The sequence below is a fragment of the Convolutriloba macropyga genome, chromosome 4 (assembly GCF_964194025.1).
Source record: "Convolutriloba macropyga chromosome 4, txConMacr16.3, whole genome shotgun sequence".
Taxonomy (NCBI): domain Eukaryota; kingdom Metazoa; phylum Xenacoelomorpha; order Acoela; family Convolutidae; genus Convolutriloba; species Convolutriloba macropyga.
This window is the reverse complement of record NC_134471.1, coordinates 38000428-38021535: the sequence shown is the minus strand read 5'-3', so window position 1 is coordinate 38021535 and position 21108 is coordinate 38000428. Positions and strand designations below refer to the sequence as shown.

Below are 21108 nucleotides of genomic sequence, written 5' to 3'. Positions count from 1 at the left end.
CATCCAAATAATTCTTCCAGGCACTAAAACATGAAAAGGAGTACGAAAAACGTCTAATGCAGAAAATCACAAAAATTGCTCAAGATTGCATATAATTTTTGACTATTTCGTATGCTTTTTCGGCCTTTTATAATAATTGTCAGAAAGTATTTTTGGTAAGGATAGTGTTACTTAGTAAAAACCATAGAACGTTTGATTGCACATTTTTTAATGAAAAATATTACGTTTTGCAGTTTGTTTTTAAATAGCCGCACAGCGAGAGCTGAGGCTATTTTTGGCCTTCTCTTGTTTTTACGACTCGAAGAGAGTATTGAGATTCTACAGGTTTTTTTTAGCAGAAAGCAAGCTTGTTCATGACTTGAATTTTGACTTCTGTTCGAGCATTTACCTCCGGTTGTGATTGTTGACTTCTGTTTTCGAACATTGGACTTTAACAGTAGCTTCGTTTGTAATGTGTAGTAATTAGGAACTGCTGGTAATATTCAAGGTGAAAAGGTCATTTTGAGATTTTTTGTTCCTATATAAGTCACCGCTAATTATCTAAACTACATCGCACAACCCCCCCCCCCCACCACCACCACCACCACCTATCTACCCCCCCCCCAACCCAACACCTACCTACCTACCCCCCCCCCCCCACCCACGGCCCCCAGCTACCCCCCCCCCCCCCCAACTACCCCAGTACTACCCACTACCCGCCTCCCCAACCTATCTATCTACCCCCTCCCCCCACCCCAACTTAACCCCCCCCATCCCCACCTTCCCGTACCCCCCAAACTACCCCCTCCCTTCACCTAGCTACCCCCACCCAACTACCCACCTCCCCAACCTATCTACCCACCCACCTACTTACCACCCACCACCTACCTACCCCTCTACCCCCAAACTACCCCCCCTACCCCCAAACTACCCCCCGCCCTCTACCCCTACCCCCAAAACTACCCCCTCCCGCCACCTACCCCTCAACTACCCAAGCACTACCCACCTCCCCAACCTATCTATCCAACCACCCCACGTAGCCCCCCGCCCCCGCACCTAAAAAATTGTCGGCATTTTAAAAACACTTTAATGTGGTTTGTTGGGCTACTTTTGTGTTTTTCGTTTGTCTATTTTGATGTTCTGATATCGGTAAGGTTAGGTTAGAGATCATAATGTACGACGACTCGAGTCGTTTCCGGTATTCTACCGGCTATGTTTTTTTTTATTTCGTCATCAAGATTTTTGTTACGACCATATGACGTCACAACCACTTCAAATCTTCTTTTTATAGCTGCTAAGCTAAGTGGAGTTATATTGCAGTGCTCTTGGTTTTTTTGTTTTGTCGTCTGGCGATTTCGTTTTACTTCTTCCTCTCACTAATGGCGTTGCACTTAAAAACGTAAGTTTAATTTGAATATGTTAAAGATCAAAGGGGAGCTTATATGTCCAGTAAAGGTCCCTAATAGGAGGCTTCTGCGGGATGATTTTGAACAAGCTTTATTAATTTATCACTGAATATTTTGCTACCTAGTTTTTTGAGCGGCATCGACTTTTCAATTTAGATCTGTCTCTGTTTCTATCTCTAATATACTGCACGCGGGTCTATTTCGCTGCTACTCCGGCAATCTGCAGGCTATGTTTGTTCATTCGTTCATGCAATTTCAACGAAAGCGCTTGTGTGACGTCATTTTTTTCTCTTAGTTGAGCGAGTTTTTTTATTCATTTGCGTGATTAATTTTTTTGTCAGACTTGACTTACCTCACTCTCAAAATTGACTTCCTCACTTTGAAATTGACTTTCGTTTTAATTTTGACTTGACTTTAATAAAGTGATAAGGTCAAATGGGTGTGTGCATCACTCTAAATGAAGGTTATTTGAGAGCGGCAAATAGAGGCATCAAAAACTTGTACAGATTGTTTATCAAAACGTAAGATATCAGCCTTCAATGAAAAACGATTTTTTTGTCTGTCTTTTTACTGTTTTCTTAGACTGCAAATCTACGAAGCTATTGCGGCTATTTTCTGGCAATCTGCCAGCTATGTTTATAGTTTTTGTTTTTATCTCATGTTTTAGTGTCTCTTAGTGCTTTGGGTTTTGCATGAGTTCTCAATGAGTTCTTTCGATGAGTTCTCTCAGCATTTGTTGTGAATTTTATGGATTTATTGAGAAAAACCGTTGAAAAAATTTAACGGAATTATTAGAATTTGGTCTTTTTCTTTTTCCTGGTTTTTCGCATGTTTGAGAGGTATCGTTGTTTATGTTTTGATATTCTCTGGTCGAACATAATTCAACTGTACTAGAGATTTCATTATTAATAGCTGCGGGCTATTAATGGCCTTCGCTTGTTTTTTTTTGTATTCAGTCGTGAAGATATTTGTTACGACCATAGGACGTCTCAATCACTTGAAATATGCTTTTTGTTTTTTCAGGCAATTTCAACTGAACTGCGTGCTTGACCTCATTTCAACTCTCAGTAGCGAGTGTTTTTTCGTTCATTTGCGTGATTATTTTTTGGTCGCACTTGACTTACCTCACGCTCAAAACTTACTTCCTCACTCTGAAATTGACTTTATTTACTTTAATTCAAAGATATAAAGTCAAGTATGCGTGTACAATTCTTAGCGAAGGTTATTTAAGGGCAGCTATAGAGGCAGCAATAATTTGATCACTTTCCTTATCAAAAGTATAACATCTTTCAGATGAATTATAAGAGTTTCTTTTTGGTCTGTCTTTCACTATCTTTTTGTGACCTACGAAACTGTTGCCGGAACTGGTGTGAAAGTTTTGAAAGTTTCTGTGAAATTTTTGTCGTTTTTTCAGTTTTTATTTTTATAGAGCAAAGCAAGTTTTTATGCTTCGAAAATGGGTTAATTGATTTTTTAACTACATGCAAGTGATTTTTAGGCTCTAGATATTATTCTTTTACGCATATTTTTTTAATGTTTAAATTTCTTAAATTTTTCAATTATTTTCAGGTTTTATTACAGTTGCGAAGCTGTAAGCTGAGCGTAGCTATATTGCGGTGCTCTTGGTTTTTTTGTTTCGTCGTCTGACGCTCTTTTTCGTTTTACATTTGCTCACACAGCAAAGCTGAAAAAGTCAAATTTTCTGAATCACTTCTTCCTCTCACTAACGGCATTTGCGCGCGTGACGTCCCATTTCTCACTCGCTTTAGCGAAGTTTTTAGGTTATTTGCGTGATTAGATTTTGATCATACGTGACTTACCTCACTCGAAAATGACTTTTGCACTTTAAAACTTAAGTTTTAATTTGAATTTGTTTAAGGTCAAAGGAACTCATATGTGCAGTAAAGGTCCCTAATAAGAGGCTTCTGTGGAATGAATTTTAACAAGCTTTATTAATTTATCGCTGAATGTTTTTTAGCCTAGCTTTTTGAGCGGGGTCGATTTTTCAATTTAGATCTGTATCTGTTTCTATCTCTAATATATGGCAGGCAGGTCTATTCTTTCGCAGCTATTCCGGCAATCTGCCGGCTATGTTTTTTTAGTGACCAATGAGACATTTTTTTTAATTGCTCTCTAACAAAGTTTGTAGCAGTTATATTAGTCATGTGGGCCTTTTTTAATGCGATTTTTTGACCGGTTTTTTGTCTGACCCATTTGACTTTTTGCCCTCAAAAACAGGATAAACAGGTAGCGCCCAGCGGCTCTTTTCTGGAGCCTTCAGCTCAGCTCTCTAGTCTCCGAGTATGTCATTCACAGAAACTATTTTGGAGACTTATGGTGCAAAGGGCAGTTCTTAGAAGTTAAAGAACCCCACTGTTTACCTCAACCCCGCTGTTGTCCCCCCACCCCACTGTTGCCCAATCCCATCAGGCCCCCGGTTCACCCTACCCCCGTGGCTAGCTACTCAGAAAGCCAACCGCTCGCCTGTCGTTTGAAAGCAATTCGCCCGACGTCAGTCGGTTATATTTATTATTTTTCAATTTCTTAGTTTAGGAGGGCAAAGAGACTTTAAATTATAAAACTGTGGCAATGAATAGTTTTTAGCAATGCGAAAAGTATTTGAAAGTTTTTTCTAAGATTTTTAGCACCTTTTCGTGATTCTCAAACCAGTTTAGATCAGTTTATGCCCCCAGAGGTGCCATTTTGTAGTTTTTGACAAGAAATTGCTAGATTTGATGAAATTAGTGTCTTTGAACCTTAAGTTTTTATTATTTTCAATTATTAATGTACAGTGTTTTGTAATTGCTCTCAAACGAAGTTTGTAGAAATTATATTAGTCCTGTCGGTCTTTTTTTTCATGCGATTTTTCGCTTGACGGATTTTTCGTCTGACGCTTTTGACTTTTTGTCCTCAAAAATGGGATAAAAAGTTAGCGCCCAGGGGGCATTAAGTGCACTTTTAGAGCCGTTCAGCTCTGTTTCAGCTCAAACTGGCTTGGAGACTTATACTTATGTTGTACTTAGGGCGGTTCTTAGAGGTTGACCCCTCCACTGTTGACCCCCCACCCGCGCTGTTACCCCCTCGCTGTTGCCCCCAACCCCCCCCCCCCCACACACATCAGAGCTTGGTACAACTCGCCCCCCCCCCCCCCGTTTATAGCTGCTGACGAAAAACCGCTCGCTAAAAGCATGCAAATTTCTACTATTTTTTACTGTTTTTTCTAGCTTTTTGAAAATTTTTGACATTTTTTGATTTTTATTAGACCTAGGTGTGAAGGAGTCTCTTTAGGTTTCATTATTAGGCTACTGCATAGTTTCTAGCTGTAATGGATTGGTTTCAACTTTTTAACATCACGAATTTTAGCTTTTTTTTGACAAAACATGCAATTTTTTTTAAAAATTTTCAAAATTGAGATCTGTATCTGTTTCTATCTCTATTATATGGCACGCAGGTCTATTCTTTCGCAGCTATTCCGGCAATCTGCCGGCTATGTTTTTAATCTTAAGTTTTCCTTGAAATAAATTTGAATTGGGTGCTGTTTACAATTTGTGTTGTTCTTATATACAAGTTTTGGTGGTACTATAAAACTGCCAGTTTCCTGTTTTCTTTGTCATGATACTATAAAAATATTTCAGCCAACATAATATAAAGCATTCAAGGTAGCTGCAGCACAGACTCGTGGAAATGTTTTAACCTGATAATATCTTACAATTCGAAAATAATTTGCAACTACGGGGCCATTTTAGAGAGGCTTACCAAAATATCGTGTAGATTATACGCGGTACAACTAGATAACGTAGTTCTGTCTGGAAGCTGCAGTTAAAACAGAATTTCAACAAATAGGTTCTTTCCATACTGAGGTGGCACAGATCAAACCAATCAGGAGGACGCAACCTTTCGACAAAAATGTGGGGTTCATTGGCATTGGGACGATAGGCCATGCCCTGGCTGAGTTGCTGCTCAAGCAGAATTTCAATGTCTACGTATGGAACAAAACGCCCCAAAAGGTTTACAGTCAAAGTTTTTCGGATGTTTCTAGCTTAGTCTAATTTGTCAGCTTTAACACATAAGCTTAGAGGGTACATTATAGTAGCAAAATTTATATATGCCGATTTTTTGATTGGGCAAATTGCTTTCAATTGTGAACTGGTTTTGGTATGCATCATTATTTCACTAGCTCACTAGCTAAATTAATGGGGGGATGGCACTTGAAGTGATAGCTAGTTTTTAAATCCTTCGCAATTTGCCGAATGATAAATGGCATTGGAGCGGTCTGCATTGGGGCTATTAGCAATGGTTATAGACGGAAAGAACCGTCCGTCAGCTCCTGTGAGCGATGTCGTGGATTGTTACGGTATTCATGTTCTTTCGCTTCTCTTTCCAGGAAGAAAGGTTCTGTACATCTGAGCAAAAATTAGTAATAGCCGCTCTCATCTTTTCAGCCGGCTATTATAGCGACCTGTTTTTACAATTCAAAGAATTTGAATGGTTTTGTTGGTGCGTATTTGTGGCGCGTCTTTTTTGATCGGTATTTTGTTTAGTATCTTTAAAACAGGAAGTGAAATACGTGAAAAAAATGATAGTCAAATTGCTGAAGAGCAGAGAATAGGGATTGCTTTTTCTGTTCATATCGCATTATTCAGAGAGAGCGAGAAAAGTAGATTTGAAAAGTTTTGCTAAGCGAGCTTTTTTGGATCATGTGCGGCTTTTTCAAAGCAGTTTTTAGTTTAAACCTACACTTTTTCACTGTAAGGGGTTTAATAGCCGCCGTCAGCCTCTCAACGGCTATTAATTAGGCCTTCTGTGTTTAAATTCGCTTTGTCTTTTGATCACGTTTTCTCGTTTGACTCGTGACTGACCTCACTCACCTTTTCAACTGAATGGATTTTAAATTCTTTCACGCATTGAATTACACAATGTAGTGTATTACGGTCAAACTCAATAGAGCAAAATCAAAAGAAACGGGGGATCTCCATTTGTGCCCCCAGATAGTGATTGCATATTTATTATTGGCACCCCCCAGACACACGTGCCATATTTTCACACAAAGGTTTACTATGTAATGGCACTCGCTCTGTATCTGGGGGGGGGGGGGGGGGGGGGTACAGAACGTACTGGAGTGGTACAAATGGAAAAGATCCGAAACGGGATAAAACGATAACGCAAGGAAATTATTCAGTGCTTTGGGTTACCAAAGTTAATTAGAGCGATTGCTAGCTGACATTGGCATTAAGCTTAATAGCTTCCAGTTTAGAAGCTGAATTAAGTTTTGTTTTTGAATTTAACTGAAACTGCAAACGAAATTAGAAAACTTAGAAAAATTTTCTGTCAGTCTCTCTGTTTTTAAATCTTTTTGTTTCAATCGCGATGTGCGTCAACTGCTGCTATTTTTGGCAATTCGATGGCTACTCTTGTCGCATTTTTGAATACAAGTAATAGATCGTCAGGAAGCGTTTTTGACCACCTGAATCAAAATTTATTGTGCCAAACAATTGAGTTATTTTAATCTAGTTTTGGCTAGTTTTTGTCTGTCCTTAAAATTTTATGCCCATTTTTCATGATTTCATGCTTCTTGTAGGGGGGTTCTATCCTTAATATAAAACTGTTCTATAGATGTTGATCCTAAACGATGCCAATGAATACTATACAGGTCTATGGACAATTTTCAAGAATTTTGAGAATATTCTTTGGCTTTGTTAACAGCCGCCCTCATCTCAGCCGGCTATTATAGCGCTCCTATTTTTTTTTCGTCGAATTTTTTTTTGCTTTACCCATTTTTACCGCTTTTTCGACATTTTGCGTGAAATCTTTTTGACTTCTCGTTTAAGGCTAGTTTCACTCTTCTGTCATTCTGCTCAAAGTCTTTTTAAACAGCAGCTGCTCAGCAAAGCAATTCAAAATGAAGAGAGTCATTGTAAAAAATTCAAAGTCAGAAATAGAAACGGGATAAACCCATGAAGCCCAATTTTAGATGCCCGGTACTTGAAATTTGTTCTCATAAGTTTTAGTTAATATCTATTATGCTTATTGGTATTGATACTAGACCCTGTAGCCTCTCACTGAGAGACAGGAATATGTTCAATTACGAAATAACATCAAAATAAATTGCACTTAAAAATGTTTTTATACAAAAATCAATTTTTGTTGATATTTTCCTTTCAATCCCAATAGAGTTATTGGAATCAACGGCGGCTATTTTCCGGCAATCTACCGGGTATATTTTTTCATTTTCTTTCTTTTTCTTCGGTTCTCTCTATATGAACTCTTAGTTCAAGTTTCTCCTAATTGCTAGTTATTCAATGCATGAAAACTAAACGTGTGGCAAATTTTTTTTTACTAATAGATTGTTTGGAGTCGCACTAATTTTTTATCAGATGTCTTCAGTTTTTGTTCTCAGATACTTATCTATTACTCCTTTGCTTATTGTTGCAAAAAAAGGTTATTATAATTAAGTAATAGGCTCCTTATGTCAGTTTCAGTGGTCAGCTGTCTACTTCGAGTTGTTACCGGAGTTCTTCCGCCTATGTTTTTTCAAGATCTGTTTACACATTTTTTTAATTTTTGAAGTCAAATTGGAGAAGTGGTTTTAGTCACGCTGAAACAAGAGGCGCAGCGAAAAAGGAACTGGTTGTCGTGGCGTGAAATATTTCACTGTAATTTTAGAGTAAGGAAACGGAGTTTGAACAAAATTAGATTTCTCGATTGCTGTTATTGTGCACATGCGACAATTTGAGTTCGATTTTTTTACTTTTGTTCGATTTTTAATTGCTTTTTTCTAAATGGTTTTGTAAATCCAATCCCAGTAAATTTTAGGTCTAGTTTTTTGCTGTCATTGAAAATTCTTCGAATTTTATATCGGCTCTTAATTTAATTTAACTGAAATTTGCAACATTGTGAGTTATCGGAGCGATATTCAGGTAATCTTCCGGCTGTGTTATACATTTCTATGCCCCTTTCTTCACATCTCTTAAATTTCATCGCGGATATTTTCAATGTTGATTTTTTTAGCGTATACAATACAAGACAATTGATGTTGGCGGTTGAGTGCTGCTAATTGATGTATTTCAAGAAAAGATCTGAAAACTCGAATTTTCATATTCTCAATTTTTATTGAAAATTTTTCATTGTTTTTAGTCCGCCCGCATCTCAGCCGGTTATTTTTGCTGCGCTATTTTTTTTAATTTGCCATTATTTCACTTAATTTTCGCTCACAGCTTGTTCAACATTACGCGTGTTCTTTTTGACTTCTCTAGGCTAGTTTCACTCTTCTTTCATTCTGCTCAAAGTTCTCGCATAGCAGTTACTTAGGACGACAGAATCAGCGGAATCAGCGTGGAAAAATGAAATCAAAGATAGAAACGGATAAACGCATAAAGCCCAATTGCAGATGCCAGTTGTTTTTTTCCGTTCTTTCAATCCCATTCGGGGTCATGAGAATCAATGGCGGCTATTTTCTGGCTATCTGCCGGGTATGTTCATTTTATTCAGGCAATCGATTGGCTAGTTGAATATTTGACTTACTCATCGTGTAAAAAATGTCTTTTGAGAAATTTGTTTTTTTTTTTTGGTTTAAAATCTAGAATTTTGATCGAGAAACAAACATTATGCTAGTTGACTTATGCTAGTTGACTTATGCTAGTTGACTTATTCATCGTATTGACTTACGCTAGTTGACTTATTCATCGTGTAAAAAAATGTCTTTTGAGAAATTTGTTTTTTTTTGGTTTAAAATCTAGAATTTTGATCTAGAAACAAACATAATCAAAGTCAAGTTGTCATTCGGCTAAATTCCGTATACCTTATTGGCGTATGGATGTACGTGGTTGAAGAGCCGAGGAATGTGCTGCTTACGTTACCCACAGATTATTATTATACATCCCAATTTTTCATCAAATTGCTTCGATTTATTTTTAGTGCGCCGAGTTGCGAGGCCTCGGAGCTAAGCTGTGTATCTCTGCTGGTGACGTCATGGCCAGGAGTGATGTAACATTCTGTTGCGTCACCAACACTGAGTCTGTTCGCGAGGTAAGACTACAAATGTTAAATGGTAATTTAGGGCCTCGAAACGAAGTGGAGCACAGTTCTTATTGGTGGTTTTTTAATTGCCGCTCACATCTTCTCAGCCGGCGATTATAGCAACCCTACTTTTTTATAATCCAAAGATTTGAACTGTATTGGTGAACTTTCTTATTTACGTCTCAAGAGGCGATATGGTTTGCTGTTTTTACAATTCGAAGAGGAGTTTTGGCGTCTTTTTTATGACTCGAAGAGGATTATCGGTTTCTCGAGGTTTTTTTTTACCGGAAGTACTGTTTGTTCAGACGGCGTTTTGACCTAATGGCGAAAGTGAGTAGAATTGCCATTTAAACTAACGTTTCTGAGCGAGAAAAGTTGTTTGATCACGCGCTGTGTTCAGTGAATGATTTTTCGACTTTGAGAAGTGCTTTTGAGAGAACGACGCATACAGATAAACGCTTCCAGCAGTTATTTCGTCCATTTGGCGCATTTTTTTTCTTTTAGTTCAGCTCTTCGTTCAGATTTGTTCTTCACTGGATCAATATTTATCTCTCTCATATTGATGTTAGTGTTTTTGAGGGCCTCTTGGTAACGTTTCCAGTTCAAATTTGGCATATATTTCTCAATTTTTTTGTATTTTTGGTTAAACGGCGATTATTTAGGCGCTCTCCTTTTTGTTACAATCCAAAGACCTGAATTGTATTGGTGTGCTGTCTTTTTTTAAAAGATGTTTTCACATTTTTGATGACTTTTAGCTTTCGAAACTGGATAAATAGGTAACGCTCAGCGGGCATTAAATTACAATAGACGCCTTAGCTGGCTTCAGTAGTCTTTAAGGTGCCTAATGTACTTAACTTGCTGGGAACGTCTAAATTCAGGGTGAAAATCACTCTTAATTTTTTTTGACCTGCTAAAAGTGATTTTGAACATCAGTTCCTCAGCAAAGCAATTCAAAATGAACAGAGTCAGTATAAAAATTGTAGAAACAATCTGAAAAAAGTCAGAAGTAGAAACGGGATAAACCCAAAAAGCCCAATTTTAGATGCCCGCTATTTGAACGTCGTTCCTATAAGTCTTAGTTACCATATCTTATGCTTATTGGTATTGATAGTAGCCCCTGTAGCCTCTCTAAGAAACAGAAGTATGTTCAACTACGAAATGCCATCAAAATAAATCGGACTTAAACAGTTATCGTTCTTAAACAGGACATCATTTGACATTTGACCCAAGCTCCTTGTGGTCTCTTGCCAGCTAGAATTGCTCTCCATGACTGTTTTGTGAGGTATATGTTTTGGTAATGCAAACTTATTGCAAAAAGTTGTAGTAATTTTTGCATTTTTTCAGGTTTTTAAAGTTTTCATCAGTTTTTGAGTTTTTTTATCTGTGAGAAAATGAATTGAGTTTTGGGCTTGAAATTGGGATTAATTTTAGTGGCAATGGAAAGGCTTTTAATATGTTAATATTGCAAATTTCAGCAGCTGTTCGATAAAATTTTTAATTTTCTAGTTTTTTGAAAATTGTTTTCATTTTCCTAGTTTATTGATCTTTTGGGGCCAATGAAATTTGTTTAGGCTTGAAGTTGGATTATTAGATGGCTTCTGGAGACAATGAATTGGTTTTAAAGATATTAATATCACGAATTTTAGCAGCATTTTAGAAAAGTGTGCGATTGCTCCAAAATTTTTTTGTCATTTTCAGAGTTTATTGATCTTAAGGGGCCAATAAATTTTTTTGGTCTTGCAAGTGGTTTGCTGGATAGACAGATTGTCATCAGTTTTCCAAGTATTTATAGATTTATCGAGTTCTGCTATCTTCAGTGGCCAACAAAACCCTTTCAAGAATTGTACTTGGTTTAATGTGTTGATTTGTGTGGATCAGTTCTGGCCTTCAGGGTAAAAGGTTCAGAATTTTTAGCAATTTTCATATTTTTGGTTACTTTGTTTGAATATTTTAGTTTCTCTAAACTTTTGTATCTCAGTCTTTTGTCTTTGTCTTTATTCAATTGATCTGCTCGTGAGATACATTAGTTGTAAATTTTTTAGTCATTTCGTTCGAATGAATTACTTCATGACTTGTCCCGTTATATTTTTTCAATTCTCCTCATCTCTTGATCACGTTTTTTGTTTTACTTCAGACAAGATCTTCTCGTTTGACTTCTGGATTTTAAGTTCTTCCACGCATTGAACTAAACTACGTAATTTATTGAGTGCAGTTAGATCAAAACAGCAAATTCAAAAGAAACAGTTATCAGCGATTGCTAGCTGAAATTCAAAAGAAAAGGTTAGAGCGATTGCTAGCTGACATTAGTGTTGAGCTCAATAACGTCAGATTAGAAGCCGAATTAAGTCTGGTTTAAGAATATAACTGAAACTGAACGCCAAATTAGAAGAGTTAACACTGAAAAAAGAAACAGAAAATTCTATCTCTACTTTTTAATAGCCGCCATCATCTCAGCCGGCTTTTATAGCGCTCCTATTTTTTTTTACTTCGAATAAAAAAATGTTTCGCTTTGCCTCATTTTGCCGCTTTTTCAACATTTTGCGTGAAATCTTTTTGACTTCTCTAGGCTAGTTTCTCTCTTCTCTCATTCTGCTAAAAGTGATTTTGAACATCAGTTGCTCAGCAAAGCAATTCAAAATGAACAGAGTCAGTATAAAAAATTGAAGTCAGAAGTAGAAACGGGATAAACCCAAAAAGCCCAATTTTAGATGCCGGCTATTTGAACGTCGTTCCTATAAGTCTTAGTTACCATCTCTAATGCTTATTGGTATGGATAGTAGCCCCTGTAGCCTCTCTCTAAGAAACAGAAGTACTTTATGTTCAACTACGAAGTGCCATCAAAATAAATCGGACTTAAAAAATGTTTTGTACAGAAATCTTTTTTTTTCAATATCTTCTATTTTTTCAATCGCAATCATGCTTATTGGAATCAACGGCGGCTATTTTCCGGCAATCTGCCGGGTATGTTTTCCTTTTCTGTCTCAATCCCAATGTGCATCAAGCGCGTCAAGGGCTGCTTTTTTTTACAATTTGCCGGTTATGTTTTTTAGACCTTTGAGTGGACTTCTTCCCAAAGAAATCAGTATGTGGCAACTTTCCTTTGAAAATTCATGCATTGGACACTTTTTAACTGAGTTTTTTTTGTATTAAAAAGGTGTACACATACCAATCCGATATTTTCAATGTTTGTTCGATTTTTCTATTGTTTACTGTTTGCTTTTTAATAGCTGCCGTCAGCCTCTCAACGGCTTAAACGCTCTCCTTTTATAAAATTTGCTTTACCTTTTGATCACGTTTTTCGTTTTACGTAAGTCACGATATTCTCTCTTGAATTGTGACTAACCCCACTCACTATCTTTTCACGCATTGAAATACGCAACGTGGTGAATAATGTCACAGTCAAAAAATCAAAACCAAAAGAAACGGGATAAACCGATGAAGTTCGCTCATTAATTCATAGTGAATTAGGTTCTCAAAGTTCATCAGCGCGATTGTTAGCTGACATTGATGTTAAGCTTATTAGATTTCAGTTTAGAAGCCGAATTAAGTATAGTCTTAGAATCCAACTGAAACTGCACGCCGAATTAGAACTTTTTGACAACAAAAAATAGAAACAAATCTGGTAAATTTCTGTCTCTTCTTTTTTTTCTCTGTCAATCCCGATGTGCATCAACGCCGGCTATTTTTCGGCAATCTGCCAGCTATGTTTTTAAACTAGAAAATGTTCTTTGCACCTCAGGGATTATCATTTCGTGTTGTTAATCATTGATTTTTTTGGCGTTATGTCTTGGCAATTCAGTTAAAATGTTCTTCTTGATAGCAATTCTAACAATATTTTGTCAACATTTTGCGAAATGTTTTAGTGTTTCGAAGCTTTGAGCTTTTTCACTTTATTGTGATAGGAGGATGGCCGTTAAATTTTTCAATTCTTGAATGCTAATTGGAGAAATGTTTTTTTTTCATTATTAATAGCCGCCTCAGCTTCTCAGCCGGCTATTATAGCCGCCTTTTTTTTACAGTTCAAAGAATTTGAATTGTATTGGGGCGCTGTCTTTTTAAAGATCTGTTCACACATGTTCAAGATTTTTGAAGTCAAATTGGAGTAGCTATTTTGTTCACGCCGAAACACGAAGTAGAGTGAAAAGCGAATAATTTTGCGGCGTGAAATTTTTGCTGTAATTTTAAAGTAGAGTGAGAAAACGGTGTTTGAACAAAAATTTGCTTTCTTGCTAGTGGTTTTTTGTTAACATGCGGGAATTTCACTTTGATTTTCACTGTTTTTTTTAAATTTTTTGGATTGGAAATTTTTCTTAATGGTTTTCTCAATCTCTTCATAGCTCATTCTAGACCTAGGTTTTTATTTGAACCAAATTTCTTTCTTTTTCTCGCTAGTGTTTTTTCACATGTGGCATTTTCACGTTTTTCTGTGTTTTCAAATTTTAACTGAATTTTTCGGAAATGGTTTTCCCAATTCTGTCATAGTCCTTCTTAGGTCTGGTTTGTTGTACAGTCAACGAAAATTATCTTTGAATTGTACGTCGGGACTTGTCCTGCTATGTTTTTTTACATCGTCGGATAAAATTTTTCGCTTTACCTCATTTTGCTGCATTTTTGACATTTTGCGTGAAATCTCTTTGACTTCTCTAGGCAAGTTTCACTCTTTTCTCATTCTGCTGAAAGTGTATTTAGACAGCAGTTGATCAACAAAGCAATTCAAAATAAACAGAGTTGGTATCAAAGAAAACGAAATTCGAAATAGAAACGGGATAAACTCATAAAGCCCGATTTTAGATGACCGTTACTCGAACTTTGTTCTTCATTACCATCTGTAATGCTTATTGGTATTGATACTAGCCCCTGTGTGGTCTCACTACGAAACAGGTGTATTTTCATCTCCGAAATGGCATCAAAATAGTTCGCACTTTAAAATTGTTTTTACAAAAATCATTTTTTGACTAGTTTTTCTCCTTTCAATCCCAGTCTTGGTTATAGGAATCAACGGCGGCTATTTTCCGGCAATCTGCTTGGTATGTTTTATAATTTAATTTTAAAGTTATGAGATTCAGATTTTTTTTTACTAATCTGTCCCTTTTATAGCATGTACCATTTTAACTTTCTCGGAAGACTTATGGTTCTATTTGCGCTGCTTTTGATTGTTAGAAAATTAAATGATTTTGGCCTTTTTTTTCGTTTTTTCTAATTTTCTGGCTGGTTTGCAATTGATTTCTTTTTAGTTGTTCTTGAACGAAGCTCATTGCAATTATTGTTAACGTGCGTGATTTTTATATGCAAAATTTTCGCTTGACAGTTTTGACTTTTCGAGTGACTTTACGCCCTTGACTTTTTGCGTTTTGCGTGATCTAAAATCTGCTCTCAATCACAATTTCAAGCAACTGAACTTAATTGGCGGCAATTTAATACTAAAAGTCAAATGAAAAGTGCGCCGAAACTGGTGCCATTTTTCACTTTAAATCTTGATAGTGGTATATGTTAATATGTTAACCTCTAATGTGGTAATTTGAAGCCCACTATTGAACTTCTTAGTCCCTTTTAGGCTCCCCTCCCGCTGAATAAAGCAGGCTGCAATTGATTAGCGCTCCGAATTGTCGTTCGAGAGCAATTCCTCCGACGTTTATTCGGTTATGTTAATATATTGTTGCAGAGCTGGTAGTTTGCTAGAAAAACTTTTGAAAATTTTGAGTGATTTTTAATTTCTGCGACTGAGGGGTTAGGTTTTGGTAGAAAGAGATTTCTTTCATTTTGAGTAATCCATTTCCGTTGTCTTTTAATTATAATGTAAATTTTGCGATTAGTTTTTTTCCGTTATAACTCCAACAAGAAGTTTCTCTTGTTTTTTTTTTAATTTCTGTGAGGGAAAATTGAAATATTTTCTGTTTTCTTGAGTCCTATTTTTTATTATAATAAAATATAAAATATAATAAATTTAAAATAAACTTGGTTTTGGTTGAGTTTCTAAGAATTTTTTCTGCCTTATGGTCTCAATGTGTTTTGGGCCTTAAAATTAATTGCCGAATTTTAGGTTTGTCATTATCAGTTATTTCTTGGAACTTTTTCCCCTGTCAGTTTTGTTATCCTATCAGTATTTGACCGTCCTAAGAGTTTTGGCCACTTTTCGACGTCACTAGATATGCCTCTAAGAATACTAAGTTTTGCAGTATCAAGATTTCACAGTAGGTTTTCTCTGTCTGTTGGTTTAAATCGTTGCGTTTTGTTTTGTTTGAGGTGTGAAGGATTTTGTAGTTGTTTAATTACTCTCAAATGTAGATTGTAGCAATTATATTAGTCTTTTTCTGATGCGATTTTTCGCTTGACAGATTTTTCGTCTGACCCATTTGACTTTTCGTCCTCAAAAACGAGAAACAGGTAGCGCCCAGCGGGCATTGAGTTCTCTTGGAGCCTTTCAGCTCACTAGTCTCCAAGAATGGGATTCACAGCCCCCCGGTGGGTATGGTAGTTTGAGAGCATTTCGCCCGACGTTATTCGGTTATGTTTTTATGCTAGCTTATTTCAAAGATGTCAAGGCTCGAATCTTTCTCGTAATGATATAACTTTCTAGCAATTAAATTGATAACATCTCTTGAGGTAAAGAATTAATGTTTTAAGACAAATGATAATGCTTTTAGTCTGCAGTTACGAAGTTGTTCCAACGCTTCGATTTGGTTGCGGAATTCTTTTGGGAATGTTTTTGATCGGTAGATTTGTTGGAGTGTATTTGAAGCAGAAATTGAAATGTATGAGTGTTTAAGTCAAATTGCTGAAGAGCCGAGTAAATTTAGTGGTCTACTGTTCATGTCTTTTTTGACAGAGCGAGAAAAATTGGTGTAAACAAATTCTCGTTGAGCAAAACTTTTTGATCACGTTCGTAGTTTTTAATGAAGCATATTTTTTCAGTGAAAGGAGTTTTTTTTCAATCATTTTAATTTAGTAATTGTGCGTTTTGGAAGCTTTTCTGGCCGTCTGAATCTAACAATCGATTAAGATGCAACGTTGCATCTCTTTTTATCATTTAATCTTGTTTTAAGCTTTTTTATTAATAGCCGCAGAGCGAGTTGTGGCTTTTATTGGCTTTCTCTTGGTTTTTTTCCTCAAGTTTTTTTGCTACCATATGACGTCACAAGCACTTCAAATCTGTTTGTTCATCCGTTCATGCAATTACCATTGAAATGCTTGCGTGACGTCCTGAATCTGATATTCAAATGTCTTCATGAATCTCATATTGACTATTTCTTATATTTAATTCAAAGAGATAAAATCAAGTGAGTGTCTCACTCTAATTGATAGTTATTTAAAAGCAAATAATAGAAGCAGCAATAAGTTATGCAGTTTAATAATCAAAATATTACGTCTCAGCATCTAATGAAAAGAAGAAATTTGTTTTTTGTCTGTTTTCTCCCATCTTTTGATACTGCAGATCCTGGAAGGGCTATCGAAGATCTATCGTGGCTGTTTTTTGGCAATCTGCCAGCTATGTTCAGTTTGGCTTTTGTGTTTTTCAATTTTTTTTAGCATTTGGTGAGTTTTGTGGCTGAGATTTGTTGTTGCAACAGTTTTTTGCCTTCTCTGTTCTTGATTTTTATTAATTTTGAGTGGTTTTTGTTAACGAAATTTGAGTAAATTTGACCAAATTTTCGGCGAATTTTTTTGCTTAATAATTTCTGCTTCTCGCTCTATTTTTTCTTGTTCAATTTTTAAATAACATCTATTGGATAGGTGCTGCTACTATGCAGTTACAATTGAAAATTGTACGCGGCACGTTTAACTGAAATAAATTGTATAGATTTTTATATCTCAGGTTTTTTTTGTTCTTAGCAATTTACACATTTTGTTAGAGTAAATTCAAATTGATTTTTGTATTAGGTTGTGTGCTCCGATTTAGTGGTTGAATTTGGCATTATTATTTAATAAACTGCGAACTTCATTAGAACACAATTTGACTGTTAGAAAAAATTTACGGCTTTGGACTACCGTTTTTTCTTCACCTGTTCAAATCGACACGGTTAACGGGGCCAACGATGTGAAAATTGCAAGATAATTTTAGCCATTATCTGTAGTGGAGTGGGCGGCATGAGCTTGGTCATTGTTGCAATGTTTTTAATTTTCAAAAATGCTTTATTTAAGGCTGAGATGTAAATAAACAGACGGGTTTTGAATTCTTCCAGCAGTTCTAGTTCTCGAAAATGCACCCCTGATAATTTATAAATGCAGAAGTATCTCGAATAATTGTTCGTATACCGATTATCAAATTTAGATAAAAAAGCCAGCAAAATGTTCCATAGTCAGCTCGGAAGTAATGCTGTGCTGCATTTTGTTGACAAAAATTAAATTTTATTGACACAAATTATGAAGGTCTCGAGATTTCTGCTTGCCTAATGGTACCTCTCTTGGGATCGCATTCCTCATCGTTTAAATAGGTACTTGCGGGAACGAATGGAGCTCTGACCGAAATGAAGCGAGGCAAAAGCTTTATCAACCTAACAACGTGTGATCCAAAAGCGTCCACTGAGTTCTACCAACTGGTGCAGATGCGCAACGGCAGATATCTCGAGGCGCCTCTGTTGGGATCCAGAAAAGATGCGAGCAATGGGAACTTTCTAATGCTGGCGGCGGGTGACTACGGATTGTATGAAGAGGTTTTGCCGTGCTTGGAGTTGTTCAGTAAAAGAAGAAGCTATGTGGGTGAGTAATCTCCCAAACCTGTTATTCAGAAAGGTTATTTCTGGATAGATTTCACGGCCCGCGGTATGGTCTTACAGCTGTACAATGTCATGTTGCGTTTGCAAGAGATAAATGTCTAGCTGCGTTTGCGAGTCCTTTGTCAATGAATGCGGTCAATTTGGCTCAACTTAAAGTCATTTCTCAAAAGCGAACTTGAATTGATTTGATGTCCGTCTCACATGACTGGCAAATTTTGAATCGGCTTTCGAGGGCGGTGACGTAGCAGTGGCATAATCAAGCAATATGAATTTGATCTCTAATTCTTTTTAGGTGCAGCTGGGAAAGCGTGTGAGATGCAGGTGTTGATGAATGTGTTGTATGGTAACCAGTTGGCCGTACTAGCTGAGACTATGGCATTGTGCAGAAAGAGTGGTGTGGACAAACAACAGCTGTTGTCTGTTTTGCAGAGCTCTGACCTGGCCTCGCCATTTCTTGTAGAGAAGGCTGAAAGTAAGTTTACGCAATTTAAAAACTGCAAAGCTGAGCGTAGCTATATTGCGGTGCTCTAGGTGACCCTTGGAGTATTGGTTTTCTTGAAGTTTTTGATTGCTCGCAAACAAAGGTTGAAGCAATTGTTGTAAACGCGTGTTTTCTTGAACATTAAACACGCTTTGAAGTGATTTGAATTGCGCGCATTTAAAAGTTAAGTCCGTTGCTAAAATAAAACCGATTATGAGCCGTGACCGTACATATCCCGAGTAGCGTCTTGGTTAATGCCACTGACTCTCTTTCAAGAGGCCGCGGGTTTGAAAACCTCCTCAGTCAGAAGTTTTTGCACCATGAAATTTTCTTTAGTCTATGCCCCCTTCTAAATTCTTTGCCTCGCCAGTTGTTGGAGAGCAAGTCGTCCGAAGTTAGTTGTTTTTTTACGGGAAGTAATATGGGTTCAGGCGGCATTTTGAGCTGAATTCGAAAGTGAGTAAAGATGCCATGTGAACTCACATTTGCTGAGCGGGAGTTTGGATTTTCTTGTACAAATAATGATAGCAGCTGCAGTAATATCCCTCACAGTTGATGAAAAAGTTTTTTAAAGCCCAATAATGCGCTTCAGGACCAAAATCGCCTCATTTCTTAAATTTTTGTAGCTGCCAAGCTGTAAGCTGAGGAGAGCTATGTTGTTGAGCTCTTGGATGTAACAATTCAGAGACTTAGAATTCTAATGATGTGCTGTATTTTTACTACTCGAAGAGTACTGGTGGAACGTCTTGTGAAATGCGTGAAAGCAAAGTTTTTAAGGTCAGAATGCTGCAGAGTGGTGAGAAGAGATTGGTTTTCTGTTCATGCTGTAGTTTCAAGAGAGAACTAGAAAAGTAGGTGTGAAAAAACTTTTTTTAGCGAGAAATTTTTTTGATCTTGTGCGGCAGTTTTTTAGTTTAAATTTCTTTTTTTCCCGTCAAAGATGTTTGCATTGTTTAACCAAACTTGTAATAGTGCGTTTGTAAGCTTTTTGGCCATCTGAATCTAAAAATGATACGTTTTAGATTTTTTTGAGATATTTTTACCATTTTGGCATGTTTTACGCCTTTGTTTTCTTCAAATTGTTAAAGCATTTGGGGAGTTTTGTGGTTCAAATAAGCTGTTTTAGTGATTTTGGTTGGCTTTCGATCCAATTGTTAATGATATTGAGTTGTTTTGTTAAGATAATTGAGTAAGTTTAAGCTAATTTTGACCGATTTTTGTATGTAATTTTTTGTTTTTGCTCACTTTAAGCTTCTGGCTATAGTTTTTCCTTTTTCCTTCTTAAATTTTTTTGATTTTTCATAGGTTCTGTTCCTAAAATTTGCTATTGAGGGTCATAGGCCACTTTTCACTGAAATATGTAATACAGGTTTCTAGTTTTTTTGGATTGTTTTTTCGTTTCCTTTTTCTTGTTTAAGTTTTCGCCAGGTGATGGAGTGGTAAGTGCCTGATTAGAAGCAGTTATAAAATTGATTTGCCAAACAACTGACAAGAATTAGCTCTTTAGCATTTCGTGGATAATTTTGTCGAGAATATTTTTTCTACATTATCCTTCCTTTCTTTTCCTTGGTTTTCTCTATTTGAACTACTCTGTCGCTTTTTCTGTCACTCGTCAGTCGTCTATTGAATGAGAACTAACTGGGGAAAGATTTTTGCAGGTAATGTTGTTTTGAAGCCGTCATTTTTATTGAATTATTTGAAATCAGATTCTACGTCACTTTTGTTGTCAGTTACTTGTCCATAGGTAATTTGCCTGTTGTTGTTTAAAATTGATTCGCATAGTCAGTTTTGAGGCTCATTTTTTTGATTAGGGTAGTCAATTTGCTAATCCTAATTGTTCCCGGAAGTCTTCTGGGTATGTTTTTTTGTGATCTGTTCACACTATTCTGACTTCTTGTCAATGAGAAGTCAAATTTCATGAGTGGTTTTAGTCACTCACTCTGGAGAAGTAAGATATGCGAAAATTGAGTGATCAAATGGCAGGACGTTATTTAATGTCCTTTTCAAAGTGAATTGAGAGAACGGTGTTTTAGCAGATTTTCGGTTTTTCAAAGCTAAGTTTTTACGTGCTGCAATTTGACTTCTTTTCGTCGTTTTATTTTAGTTTTCTGTACGCATACGTTTAGAGGCAATGCTTTTTAAAAAACTTTTTAACGCTTTGTCTTTATGAAATAAGTCATTTTGTTTGCAATTTTTGCCCGTTTTTTGTTTGCTTTTGTTTAGTCTCATCCAAGATAATTCTCACTGGTACTAATTAGTCGTGTTTAACGATATACGAATTTAAGTTGAAATTAAAGGGTCTTAATGACATCGACATCAACTGGTTTTGCAAGATTTTGAGCGGTGTTTAAGTTCTCATCTTTTGTAGTTTTTTCAACAGCTGTTGTCAGCCTTTCAAGGGCTAATATTTAGGCGTTCTCTTTTTTAATTCGTTTTACTTCTAATCACCTTTCTCGTGTTATATAAGTCATTGTTTCAGCTCCTGACTTCTGAGTTACCCCAATCACTGTTT

The 21108-nt window shown here is 36.4% G+C and overlaps 1 protein-coding gene across 1 annotated transcript in view; it reads left to right on the top strand.

The window, feature by feature from the left end:
- The window catches only part of LOC142338067 (uncharacterized), a 92629-nt gene that overhangs the window by 22060 nt on the left and 49461 nt on the right, over nucleotides 1-21108 (top strand). Inside the window, exons 5-8 of the mRNA XM_075387700.1 lie at nucleotides 5186-5392; nucleotides 9300-9410; nucleotides 17834-18098; nucleotides 18408-18587. Coding sequence (XP_075243815.1) covers nucleotides 5186-5392; nucleotides 9300-9410; nucleotides 17834-18098; nucleotides 18408-18587 — 763 coding nt within the window. The remainder of the gene's footprint in view (nucleotides 1-5185; nucleotides 5393-9299; nucleotides 9411-17833; nucleotides 18099-18407; nucleotides 18588-21108) is intronic.